Below are 12,070 nucleotides of genomic sequence, written 5' to 3'. Positions count from 1 at the left end.
AGGGAAGTAAGGGTGTAAATTGTGGAGATACTGGCCATAATCTTCCAAACATCCTTTGATACGGGGGTGGTGCCAGAGGAGTGGAGAATTGCAAATGTTACACTCATGTTCAAAAAAGGGTGTAAGGATAAACCCAGCAACAACAGGCCAGACAGTTCAACCTCGGTGGCGAAGAAACTTTTAGAAACGATAATCTGGGACAAAATTAATTGTCACTTGGTCAAGGGTGGATTAATGATGGAAAGCCAGCACGGATTTGTTAAAGGCAAATCGTGTTTAACTAACTTATAGAGTTTTTTGATGAGGTAACAGAAAGGGTTGATGAGGGCAATGCAGTTGATGTGGAGTATATGGACTTCCAAAAGGCGTTTGATAAAGTGCCGCATAATAGGCTTGTCATCAAAGTTGAAGCCCATGGAATAAAAGGGGCAGTGGCAGCATGGATACAAAATTGGCTAATTGACAGGAAACAGAGAGTCGTGGTGAATGGTTTTTTTTCGGACTAGTGGAAAGTATACAGTGGTGTTTCCCAGGAGTAAGTACTAGGACCATTGCTTTTTTTGATATATATTAATGACTTGGACTAGGGTGTACAGGGCACAATTTCAAAATTTGCAGATGACACAAAACTTGGAAGTGTAGTGAACAATGAGGAGGATAGTGATAGACTTCAAGAAAATATAGACAGGCTGGTGGCATGGACAGACACGTGGCAGATGAAATTTAACGGAGAGAAGTGCGAAGTGATACATTTTGGTAGGAAGAACAAGAAGAGGCAATATAAACTAAAGGGTATAATTTTAAAGGCGGTGCAGGAACAGAGAGACCTGGGGGTATATGTGCACAGGTCATTGAAGGTGGCAGGGCAGTTAGAGAAAGTGGTTAAAAAAGTATGCGGGATCTTGGGCTTTACAAATAGAGGCTAGTACAAAAGCATGAAGTTATATGGAACCTTTATAAAACACTGGTTCGGCCATAACTGGAGTGTTGTGTCCCATTCTGGGCACCACACTTTAGGAAGGATGTGAAGGCCTTCGGACACAGAAAAGATTTACTTGAATGGTTCCAGGGATGAGGGACTTCAGTTATGTGGATAGACTGGAGAGGCTGGGGTTGTTCTCCTTAGAGCAGAGAAGGTTGAGAGGATATTTGATAGAGGTGTTCAAAATCATGACGGGTCTAGACCCACTGATGCCATTTTCTCCCTACTTTACATGATTCCAGCATTCGTTATCTGCACTTGTGCTAACTCCTATACCAAGATGGCGTCTGGCGCACATCACGCAGGAAACATGCATCGCATCCAAGACGCCATCTTGGATGTTGGAGAGGCCGTGCAGCGGCAAAACAATGGGCGCTACACGGCCCAATTTAACACCCTCTGTCCCTTCCTGACACACTCTGCTTGTTTTTACCCAAATCGCTACTCTGCCCTACAGCCTTGATTTTTCTCTTTAGACTTATAAATTTACCCTTACCTGAACTCTTGCCCCCCTCTTATTAGTTTAAAGCCCTATCTACCGCCCTAGTTATTCGATTTGCCAGGACACTGGTCCCAGCCCGGTTTAAGTGGAGCCCGTCCCATCGGAACAACTCCCTCTTTCCCCAGTACTGGTGCCGGTGCCCCATGAATCAAAACCCCTGTCTCCCACACCACTCTTTGAGCCATGCATTTAACCATCTAATCTGTTTGTCCCTATGCCAATTTGCACGTGGCTCAGGTAGTAATCCAGAGATTATTACCTTTCAGGTTCTGCTTATTAATTAGGACTCTAGGTCCTCAAACTGTCTCAGCAGAACCCTATTCCTAGTTCTACCTATGTCATTGGTTCCCACGTGGACCACGCCAACTGAATCCTTCCCCTCATGTTCCAAGTTCTTTTCCAGCCGTGAGGAGATGTCCTTAACCCTGGCACCGGGCAGGCAACACAGCCTTCGGGACTCCCAATTGCAGCTGCAGGGAACAGTATCTATCCCCCTGTCTACCACTACCACATTCCTTTTTACCCTCCCACCACTTGAATGGCCTCCTGTACCATGGAGCCTTGGTCAAATTGCCCATCCTCCCTGCAGTCTTTGTCCTCATCCACACAGGTAGCAAGTACCTCGTACCTGTTCGACAAGATCAAAGGCTGAGTCTCCTCCATCATTACATCCTGGGTCCCCATACCTGCTTGACTTGCAGTCACATCCTGCTGTCCCTGACCACTGACCAAATCTAAACTACTACGTAACCTAAGGGGTGTGACTACCTCCTGGATCAAGGTGTCCAGGTAACTCTCCCCCTCCCTGGTGCATCGCAATGTCTGCAGCTCGGACTCCAGCTCAACAACTCTGAGATGAACTTCCTCGAGTTGCAGATACTTACTGTGGATGTGATTGCCTGGGATCTCGCTGCTCTCCACCAACTCCCACACACTGCAGTTACAACACACCACCTGCCCTACCATCTCTATCTGACCTTGTTTTATATATTTAATTAATTACAGTTTTTATTCACTCGTTATTTTTGGTTTTATTATCTAATTAGTTTATCTAGTTTAAGTTATTAATTTAATAACAATAAAATACATTTATAGTTTCCCAGCTCTTAGTTTAACCCACTGCCCTAACTGAGAGAGCAAAACACGGTAATACTCACCAACCAATCACCTACCTGCTGTCCTGTGACATCACTCTTTCAAATTTCTGCTTGTGGTGAGTTGGTCTCAACTGTAAGTGAAGGAGATCCGCCCGTTCCCGCTCCCCTCTGGGGTCCGCCCGTTCCCGCTCCCCTCTGGGGTCCGTCCGTTCCCGCTCCCCTCTGGGGTCCGTCCGTTCCCGCTCCCCTCTGGGGTCCGTCCGTTCCCGCTCCCCTCTGGGGTCCATCCGTTCCCGCTCCCCTCTGGGGTCCGTCCGTTCCCGCTCCCCTCTGGGGTCCGTCCGTTCCCGCTCCCCTCTGGGGTCCGCCCGTTCCCGCTCCCCTCTGGGGTCCGTCCGTTCCCGCTCTCCTCTGGGGTCCGTCCGTTCCCGCTCCCCTCTGGGGTCCGTCCGTTCCCGCTCCCCTCTGGGGTCCGCCCGTTCCCGCTCCCCTCTGGGGTCCGTCCGTTCCCGCTCCCCTCTGGGGTCCGTCCGTTCCCGCTCCCCTCTGGGGTCCGTCCGTTCCCGCTCCCCTCTGGGGTCCGCCCGTTCCCGCTCCCCTCTGGGGTCCGCCCGTTCCCGCTCCCCTCTGGGGTCCGCCCGTTCCCGCTCCCCTCTGGGGTCCGCCCGTTCCCGCTCCCCTCTGGGGTCCGCCCGTTCCCGCTCCCCTCTGGGGTCCGCCCGTTCCCGCTCCCCTCTGGGGTCCGCCCGTTCCCGCTCCCCTCTGGGGTCCGTCCGTTCCCGCTCCCCTCTGGGGTCCGTCCTTTCCCGCTCCCCTCTGGGGTCCGTCCGTTCCCGCTCCCCTCTGGGGTCCGTCCGTTCCCGCTCCCCTCTGGGGTCCGTCCGTTCCCGCTCCCCTCTGGGGTCCGTCCGTTCCCGCTCCCCTCTGGGGTCCGTCCGTTCCCGCTCCCCTCTGGGGTCCGTCCTTTCCCGCTCCTCTCTGGGGTCCGTCCGTTCCCGCTCCCCTCTGGGGTCCGTCCGTTCCCGCTCCCCTCTGGGGTCCGTCCGTTCCCGCTCCCCTCTGGGGTCCGCCCGTTCCCGCTCCCCTCTGGGGTCCGCCCGTTCCCGCTCCCCTCTGGGGTCCGCCCGTTCCCGCTCCCCTCTGGGGTCCGCCCGTTCCCGCTCCCCTCTGGGGTCCGTCCGTTCCCGCTCCCCTCTGGGGTCCGCCCGTTCCCGCTCCACTCTGGGGTCCGCCCGTTCTCGCTCCCCTCTGGGGTCCGCCCGTTCCCGCTCCCCTCTGGGGTCCGTCCGTTCCCGCTCCCCTCTGGGGTCCGTCCGTTCTTGCTCCCCTCTGGGGTCCGCCCGTTCCCGTTCTCCTCTGGGGTCCGTCCGTTCCCGTTCTCCTCTGGGGTCCGTCCGTTCCCGCCATCCTCTGGGGTCCGTCCGTTCCCGCTCCCCTCTGGGGTCTGTCCGTTCCCGCTCCCCTCTGGGGTGCGTCCGTTCCCGCTCCCCTCTGGGGTCCGCCCGTTCCCGCTCTCCTCTGGGGTCCGCCCGTTCCCGCTCCCCTCTGGGGTCCGTCCGTTCCCGCTCTCCTCTGGGGTCCATCCGTTCCCGCTCCCCTCTGGGGTCTGCCCGTTCCCGCTCCCCTCTGGGGTCCGTCCATTCCCGCTCCCCTCTGGGGTCTTCCCGTTCCCGCTCCCCTCTGGGGTCCATCAGTTCCCGCTCCCCTCTGGGGTCCGTCCATTCCCGCTCCCCTCTGGGGTCCGTCCGTTCCAGCTCCCCTCTGGGGTCCATCAGTTCCCGCTCCCCTCTGGGGTCCGCCCGTTCCCGCTCTCCTCTGGGGTCCGCCCGTTCCCGCTCCCCTCTGGGGTCTGCCCGTTCCCGCTCCCCTCTGGGGTCCGTCAGTTCCCGCTCCCCTCTGGGGTCCATCAGTTCCCGCTCCCCTCTGGGGTCCGTCCATTCCCGCTCCCCTCTGGGGTCCGCCCGTTCCCGCTCCCCTCTGGGGTCCGTCCGTTCCCGCTCTCCTCTGGGGTCCGTCCGTTCCCGCTCCCCTCTGGGGTCCGTCTGTTCCCGCTATCCTCTGGGGTCTGCCCGTTCCCGCTCCCCTCTGGGGTCCATCCGTTCCCACTCCCCTCTGGGGTCCGCCCGTTCCCGCTCCCCTCTGGGGTCCGTCCGTTCCCGCTCTCCTCTGGGGTCCGTCCGTTCCCGCTCCCCTCTGGGGTCCGTCTGTTCCCGCTATCCTCTGGGGTCCGTCCGTTCCCGCTCCCCTCTGGGGTCCGTCCGTTCCCGCTCCCCTCTGGGGTCCGCCCGTTCCCGCTCCACTCTGGGGTCCATCCGTTCCCGCTCTCCTCTGGGGTCCGCCCGTTCCCACTCCCCTCTGGGGTCCGTCCGTTCCCGCTCTCCTCTGGGTTCCGCCCGTTCCCGCTCCCCTCTGGGGTCCGCCCGTTCCCGCTCCCCTCTGGGGTCCGTCCGTTCCCGCTCTCCTCTGGGTTCCGCCCGTTCCCGCTCCCCTCTGGGGTCCGCCCGTTCCCACTCCCCTCTGGGGTCCATCCGTTCCCGCTCCCCTCTGGGGTCCGCCCGTTCCCGCTCTCCTCTGGGTTCCGCCCGTTCCCGCTCTCCTCTGGGGTCCGTCCGTTCCCGCTCCCCTCTGGGGTCCGTCCGTTCCCGCTCTCCTCTGGGGTCCGTCCGCTCCCGTTCTCCTCTGGGGTCCGTCAGTTCCCGCTCCCCTCTGGGGTCCATCCGTTCCCACTCTCCTCTGGGGTCCGTCCGTTCCCGCTCCCCTCTGGGGTCCGTCCGTTCCCGCTCTCCTCTGGGTTCCGCCCGTTCCCGCTCCCCTCTGGGGTCCGTCCGTTCCCGCTCTCCTCTGGGGTCCGTCCGTTCCCGCTCCCCTCTGGGGTCCGTCCGTTCCCGCTCTCCTCTGGGGTCCGCCCGTTCCCGCTCTCCTCTGGGGTCTGCCCGTTCCCGCTCTCCTCTGGGGTCCGTCCGTTCCTGCTCCCCTCTGGGGTCCGTCCATTCCCGCTCTCCTCTCAGGCCTCCCATCCTGCTCTGCTCTCGGGCCTCCCTTCCGCTCTGCTCTCGGACCTCTGTTCCTGTTCTCATAGAACTATAGAAAAGATACAGCACAGAAGGGGGCCATTCGGCCCATCGTGTCCGCCACAGCTCGAAGAACAAGCAGGTGCCCATTCTAATCCCACCTTCCAGCACCCGGTCTGTAGCCCTGCAGCTTACAGCACTTTAGGTGCAGGTCCAGGTACTTTTTAAAAGAGTTGAGGGTCCCTGCCTCTACCACCAATTTGGGCAGTGAATTCCATACACCCACCTCCCTCTGGGTAAAAAAGTTTTTCCTCATGTCCCCTCTAATCTTTCCGCCAATCAGCTTAAATCTATGTCCTCTAGTTCTTCAACTCTCCGCTAGGGGAAACAGGTACTTCCTGTCTACTTTATCTTGGCCCCTCATAATTTTGTACACCTCAATCAAGCCTCTCCTCAGCCTCCTCTGCTCCAAGGAAAACAACCCCAGCCTATCCAATCTCTCTTCTTGGCTGCAATTTTCAAGCCCTGGCAACATTCTTGTAAATCTTCTCTGCACTCTCTCCAGAGCAATTACGTCCTTCCTGTAATGTGGTGACCAGAACTGCGCACAATACTCCAGCTGTGGCCTTACCAGCGTTTTATACAGTTCCATCATTACATCCCTGCTTTTGTATTGTGTACCTCGGCTAATAATGGAGACCATTCTTTTGACTTACAGGGAGAGGTTAGACAGACTGGGACTTTATTCCCTGGAGAGTAGGAGGTTAAGGGGTGATCTTATAGAAGTCTATAAAATAATGAGGGGCATAGATAAGGTCGATAGTCAAAATCTTTTCCCAAAGGTAAGGGAGTCTATAACGAGGGGGCACAGATTTAAGGTGAGAGGGGAGAGATACAAAAGGATCCAGAGGGGCAATTTTTTCACTCAAAGGGTGGTGAGTGTCTGGAACGAGCTGCCAGAGGCAGTAGTAGAGGCGGGTACAATTTTGTCTTTTAAAAAGCATTTGGACAGTTACATGGGGAAGATGGGTATCGAGGGATATGGGCCAAGTGCAGGCAATTGGGACTAGCTTAGTGGTATAAACTGGGCGACATGGACATGTTGGGCCGAAGGGCCTGTTTCCATGTTGTAACTTCCATGATTCCATTCCATGATTCTGTATTCCTTCCTCACAACCATATTTACATGTATTGCCACCTTCAGGGATCTGTCCACATGCACTCCAAGGTCTCTCACTTCCTCTACCCCTCTCATTATATTCCTGTTTACTGTGTATACCCTTTTACTGTTTGCCCTCCCTAAGTGCATTACCTCACACTTCTCCGGGTTGAACTCCATTTGCCACTTTTCTGCCCACTCCACCAACCCATTGATATCTTCTTGGAGTCTACAGCTATCCTCTTAACTATCAACTACACGGCCAATTTTTGTGTTGTCTGCAAATTTGCCAATCATGCCCCCTACATTCAAGTCCAAATCATTAATATATACCACAAACAGCAAGGGACCCAACACTGAGCCCTGTGGCACACCACTGGAAACGGATTTCCATTCACAAATACATCCATCGACTTTTACCCTTTGATTCCTGTTACTGAGCCAACTTTGGATCCAATTCGCCACATTTCCCTGTATCCCATGGGCTTTTACCTTTCTGACCAGTCTGCCATGTGGGACCTTGTCAAATGCCTTACTAAAATCCATGTAGACAACATCCACTGCACTACCCTCATCAATCCTCCTTGTCACTTCCTCAAAGAATTTAATCAGATTTGTAAGGCATGATCTTCCCTGAACAAATCCATGCTGACTATCCCTGATTAAACCATGTCTTTCCAAGTGACAGTTTACCCTCTTCCCTCGGGCCTTTTTTCCCCGCTCTCCTCTCGGGCCTTTTATCCCTGCTCAGAGGCCCCATTCTCAGGCCCCCACTCCCGCTCTCCTCTCAGGCCTTTTATCCCCGCTCTCCTCTCGGGCCTTTTATCCCTGCTCAGAGGCCCCATTCTCAGGCCCCCACTCCTGCTCTCCTCTCAGGCCTTTTATCCCCGCTCTCCTCTCGGGCCTTTTATCCCTGCTCAGAGGCCCCATTCTCAGGCCCCCATTCCCGCTCTCCTCTCGGGCCTTTTATCCCTGTTCTCCTCTTGGGACTTTTATCCCCACTCTCTTCTCGGGACATTTATCCCTGCTCTCGGGCCTCGCTCCCGCTCTGCTCTCGGGCCTTTATCCCCGCTCTCGGGCCTCCGTTCCCTCTCCGCACTCAGGCCTTTTATTCCTGCTCTTGGGCCTCTGCTGTCGCTCTTCTCTCGGGCCTTTTATCCCTACTCTCGGACCTCCGCTGTCACTCTCCTCTCGGGCCTTTTATCCCTGCTCTCGGGCTTCTGCTCCCGCTCTGTTCTTGGGCCTTTTATCCCGAGAGGGTGTAAAAGATCCCATGGCACTATTTGAAGATAATAGGGGAGTTCCTTGGTGTCCTGACCAAGCTTCACTGCTCAATGAATAAAACCAAAAATAGGTTAACTGTTGATTCATCTGATTTGCTGTTTGTGGGACCTTGTTGTGTGCAAATTGGCTGCTACGTTTGCTTACATCATAACGTAAGTATTTCATGAGCCGTGAAGTACTTTAGGACATCCTGAAAATGTGAAAGGTGCTATGTAAATGCAAATCTTTCTCTTGCACACAATACTAGCCTGAGCACTGCTTCCTGAGGTACCCTGCAGGTCACCTCCTTCCATGCCGATACATGTAGCCTCTGGTTCAGCCAATTCCCGATCCACTTCAATAACTTATGTAACATCCACTGAGATCCCCTTGTCTACATTATTTCTTTGAAGATTTGTCAGGCATGACCTCTCTCCCATAAAGCAATATTGACTCCCTCTTATCATTCCCCATTTGTCTCGATGCTTCCCTATTCCGCCTTTGTTTTTTTAGGAGGCCTTCTAATGCTTCGCCTACAGAAGTAGCCACAAAAGCGCCCAGAAATTTAACTTAAAATTAGCCTCTCAGGAGTTTGGCCTTTGGCATATTGTAAAATGGTAATATCTCCAGATTACATTCAGCCAGCGGTCAATACGTTTTCACACGTGCAAAGTTTAGCTAATCAGGCAATGAAGCGTAATTTTAAAGGTTACCATTAATATTTTGCACAAACTACTGTTAACTTCAGATCAGCACACAGGAAGGGAATTAATAGCCATTTTAAGGTCAACAAGAAAGGAGTTCAATCATCCTATCTGACATATTTACACACTCTAAGGCAAAGGTCATAATTGCTAAAAAAAAAGTGAGTATTTTTTAGTCTTGGGTTGACCAGTATGAATTGGCCTGCCAGTGGTGTGTGGGAACTTGACATTTCGTTTGGTGGTTCCGTTTGATTTGAACAAGGTTAAAGCCATCAAATCCATCTAGCACTGTACTAGAACTATATCAGAAAACAACGTCATACAGGATGGAATCAAGTAAAGCACACATTCCTTTCCAGATCAGATAGTCAACACATTTACAAACAAGATCCTCAATTTGGCAGGCAATCAATTTTCATCTCATCTGCAATTTTCATTAAATTCAGTCAGGTCTGAGCTTTGATTTAAGTGTTTTTACTGTGTCTGAACCAGCAGCATGGATTTAGAATGCCTTCGTTGGACCCACTTTACTGCTCAGACACTATGGGCTCAATTTTCAAATAGAAATCCAGGTGTGGTGGGGGTGGGCAACGAAAATCGGGAAAATCCCGAGTGGGTAAGGAAGCCGGCTCCAATCCGCCGACTTCCGCGATTCGCAGCTGTGTGCGCGCGGTTCTGCAATCCGGAAGTCTCGTCGGCAATTAAAGCCGGTGGGCTGATATTTAAAGCAGTCATTAAGATAGTTAAAGTTGTTAAATTACTTAATTTTATGGTGATTGAGGCAGGGAAAGGATTTTCATTCTGCCTCAGCGTGTTTCCTGTGCTGTGTGAAACACTCCATGTTGAAGGAGACGTGTTTTAGCCGGCAGCCATTTGGACATTGAAATCCCTGTTTGACAGAATGGGATAAAAAGTGAGTTATTGCAGCAGGGCACTCCGTTCTCTCAGACAAACTTTTGACTGGGAGATCTTTGTGTTTAGACTGAGAATTCTTGGTTTCCGCTCAGAATTGTTCTGTTTACACAAATTGACCAACTTTTTGCACCCCCTCAAACTGACACCATCAGGATGGGGGTGGGGCACTCTGGCTCCTGTACCCGTGCCAACATTCCATTAATACAGGAGTTGGTCTCCTCCATCCTCTACGCTATTGTGGAGAGTGGGCGTGGCACCTGTTCCAGTACCTCGTAAATGTGCTGCTGCCCCTCGATCATTCTCCTTTTAAAGGATAGCCCCCCGGGGTTCAGCATCTGTGTCCAGCTGAGCAGAGCCTGGAGAGGAGTACGCCCACCGACGCGGACTCTCCGCAGCTGCCCCTGCCACCAGTGTCTGCTCGTGCTCACGTGTGTGTGCTGACACACCAGGTGCCAACCCAACTAACTTACTACTAGGACCAACCGAGGTGTGAGTATCTGCGCTGGTGGATGGCTCGCTAAGATGTGATAGTGTACCCTCAGAGGCCGGGACCTCCTCTGAGGAATCGCCCTCTGCCATCACTGCGGTTGCTGAAGGGCCTGTACGAGAACAGAAGGCAATATTAAGCATCATCACAGATGTGTCATGTTGCGATGAGCATACTGAGGTGTTCAATATGCCAAGCATTGTTAACATCAATTCATATCGTGTGTGATGAATGTTAAAGTTATGTCACCAGACGTTTGTCGGGTGCCAGTCTCACCGTCCCCGACGGACAGGCACTCGAGGGTTCGGCTGAGCTCCAGCGCCTCCTCCTCTGCGTCTGTAAGGACGACTATTTGTTGTGGCCCCCCTCCGGTCCTCGCCCTCTCGCGTGCATTTTACGCTCTCTCCTCCTAGAAGGGGAGAAAGAACAGACGTGTGAGTGAGTGATGGTGAAGTGGTCAGCCGATGAATGCATTGCTTTGGGTGAGGCTGACCGTGAAAGAGATGCATCAGAGGGTGAGTATCAGACAGAGACATCACGTTGGATCAGGATTGGGGTGAGAGGTAGTGGTGGGGTCACAAATGGGGAGGTGAGGAAGTGCTGAGGAAGTGCAGGTAAGTTGAGGGTGAGCCTTAACTGGGTGTGAGGAGTGATATGATGGAGTAGTCTTGGCAGTGCAGAATGAGGTGGGGGAGGTTATGTGCACCATGAAATGTAGGAGAATCAGGAAGTATACTTACTTCTGTTGACCTAGTTAGGTCTTTGACGCGCTTCCTGCGCTTGACCCAAGTGCAGCAGATGTTGTTGCTGCTGGTGACCTCCTCTGCCACCTCGAGCCAGACCTTCTTGGTGGCAGAAGCAGGGCGCTTACTCCTGTCAGCCGGGTAAAACAGTTCCCTCCTCCTCATCCTAGCCGGTAGAACCTGAGGTGAGGCATCAAGACCCAGTGGAGCAGCCTTGCCCCTGTGCTGCTCCAATGTGTCATTTTGGTCTTTGCTCCAGCAAAATCCATTGGAACAATGGCCCTTTAAATCCAGATGCTCCAGCCGACAGTCTGTCATGTGGGTGCGCAATCCGCCCACTGCGCAGCTTTCGGACGGCAAACCCGGAAGCCACATTAAGGGGCATGAATTAACTCCCGATCGCGTGGGGAATGGTAAGTTTTTGTTATCCGGGTTTGCCATTGATCCCCCCGCTGCCATCCTGCTGCCCTTTGAAATTTGAGCCCAATATTGCAGTATTTGCTCTGCAGATAATTGACCATTGACTACAGCACAAAAATGGCACCAGATTTGACATCAAATATTCTACTTGTATTGTCAGAAGGTCATGGGTTCAAGCCCCACTCCAGTACGTGAGTACACAATCCAGGTTGACAGTTCAGTGCAGTACTGAGGGAGTGCTACACTGTCAGACTGGGTCCTGCCTTGGATTTCACCTATACCTGACCAGATAATGGAGGCTTTATATCATCAAAGCCCAGGAATTTTGCAGTTTCTCCGATTGCTACAGCTAGCAAAATCCTAAAAGCTTTCTAAAGGGTTTACACTTTTACTAGCAATAGTTTTTTTTTATTCGTTCGTAGGATGTGGGCGTCGCTGGCGAGGCCAGCATTTATTATCCATCCCTAATTGCCCTTGAGAAGGTGGTGGTGAGCCGCCTTCTTGAACCGCTGCAGTCCGTGTGGTGAAGGTTCTCCCACAGTGCTGTTAGGAAGGTAGTTCCAGGATTTTGACCCAGTGACAATGAAGGAACGGCGATATATTTCCAAGTCGGGATGGTGTGTGACTTGGAGGGGAACGTGCAGGTGGTCTTGCTCCCATGTGCCTGCTGCTCTTGTCCTTCTAGGTAGTAGAGGTCACGGGTTTGGGAGGTGCTGTCGAAGAAGCCTTGGCGAGTTGCTGCAGTGCATCCTGTGGATGGTACACACTGCAGCCACAGTGCGCCGGT

The 12,070-nt window shown here is 53.4% G+C and overlaps 1 protein-coding gene across 1 annotated transcript; it reads right to left on the bottom strand.

Annotated features, from left to right (window-relative positions):
* Positions 1–1,764: 1,764 nt before the first annotated feature.
* On the bottom strand, positions 1,765–11,028 carry LOC137335178 (zinc finger CCCH domain-containing protein 13-like). The gene is made up of 5 exons (XM_068001899.1): positions 10,857–11,028; positions 10,104–10,232; positions 4,882–5,648; positions 2,657–4,632; positions 1,765–1,909 (listed from the first exon to the last, which is right to left on the bottom strand). Exons 1-5 carry the CDS (start codon positions 11,026–11,028, stop codon positions 1,765–1,767), a joined length of 3,189 nt encoding a protein of 1,062 aa, XP_067858000.1.
* Positions 11,029–12,070: the final 1,042 nt, after the last annotated feature.

The sequence above is a fragment of the Heptranchias perlo genome, chromosome 1 (genome assembly GCF_035084215.1).
Source record: "Heptranchias perlo isolate sHepPer1 chromosome 1, sHepPer1.hap1, whole genome shotgun sequence".
In the NCBI taxonomy this organism is placed as follows: domain Eukaryota; kingdom Metazoa; phylum Chordata; class Chondrichthyes; order Hexanchiformes; family Hexanchidae; genus Heptranchias; species Heptranchias perlo.
This window is presented reverse-complemented; position numbering and strand designations above follow the sequence as displayed.

Bases quoted from the DNA above. Each gene is read 5' to 3' on its own strand.
- LOC137335178 (XM_068001899.1), bottom strand. From the start codon at position 11,028: ATGAGGAGGAGGGAACTGTTTTACCCGGCTGACAGGAGTAAGCGCCCT. The intron at 10,233-10,856 runs GTATACTTCCTG...GTTCTCGTACAG, and splicing joins AACTAGGTCAACAGAAGTAA to GCCCTTCAGCAACCGCAGTG. The intron at 5,649-10,103 runs GTAAGTTAGTTG...CTATGAGAACAG, and splicing joins CACCTCGGTTGGTCCTAGTA to GAACAGAGGTCCGAGAGCAG.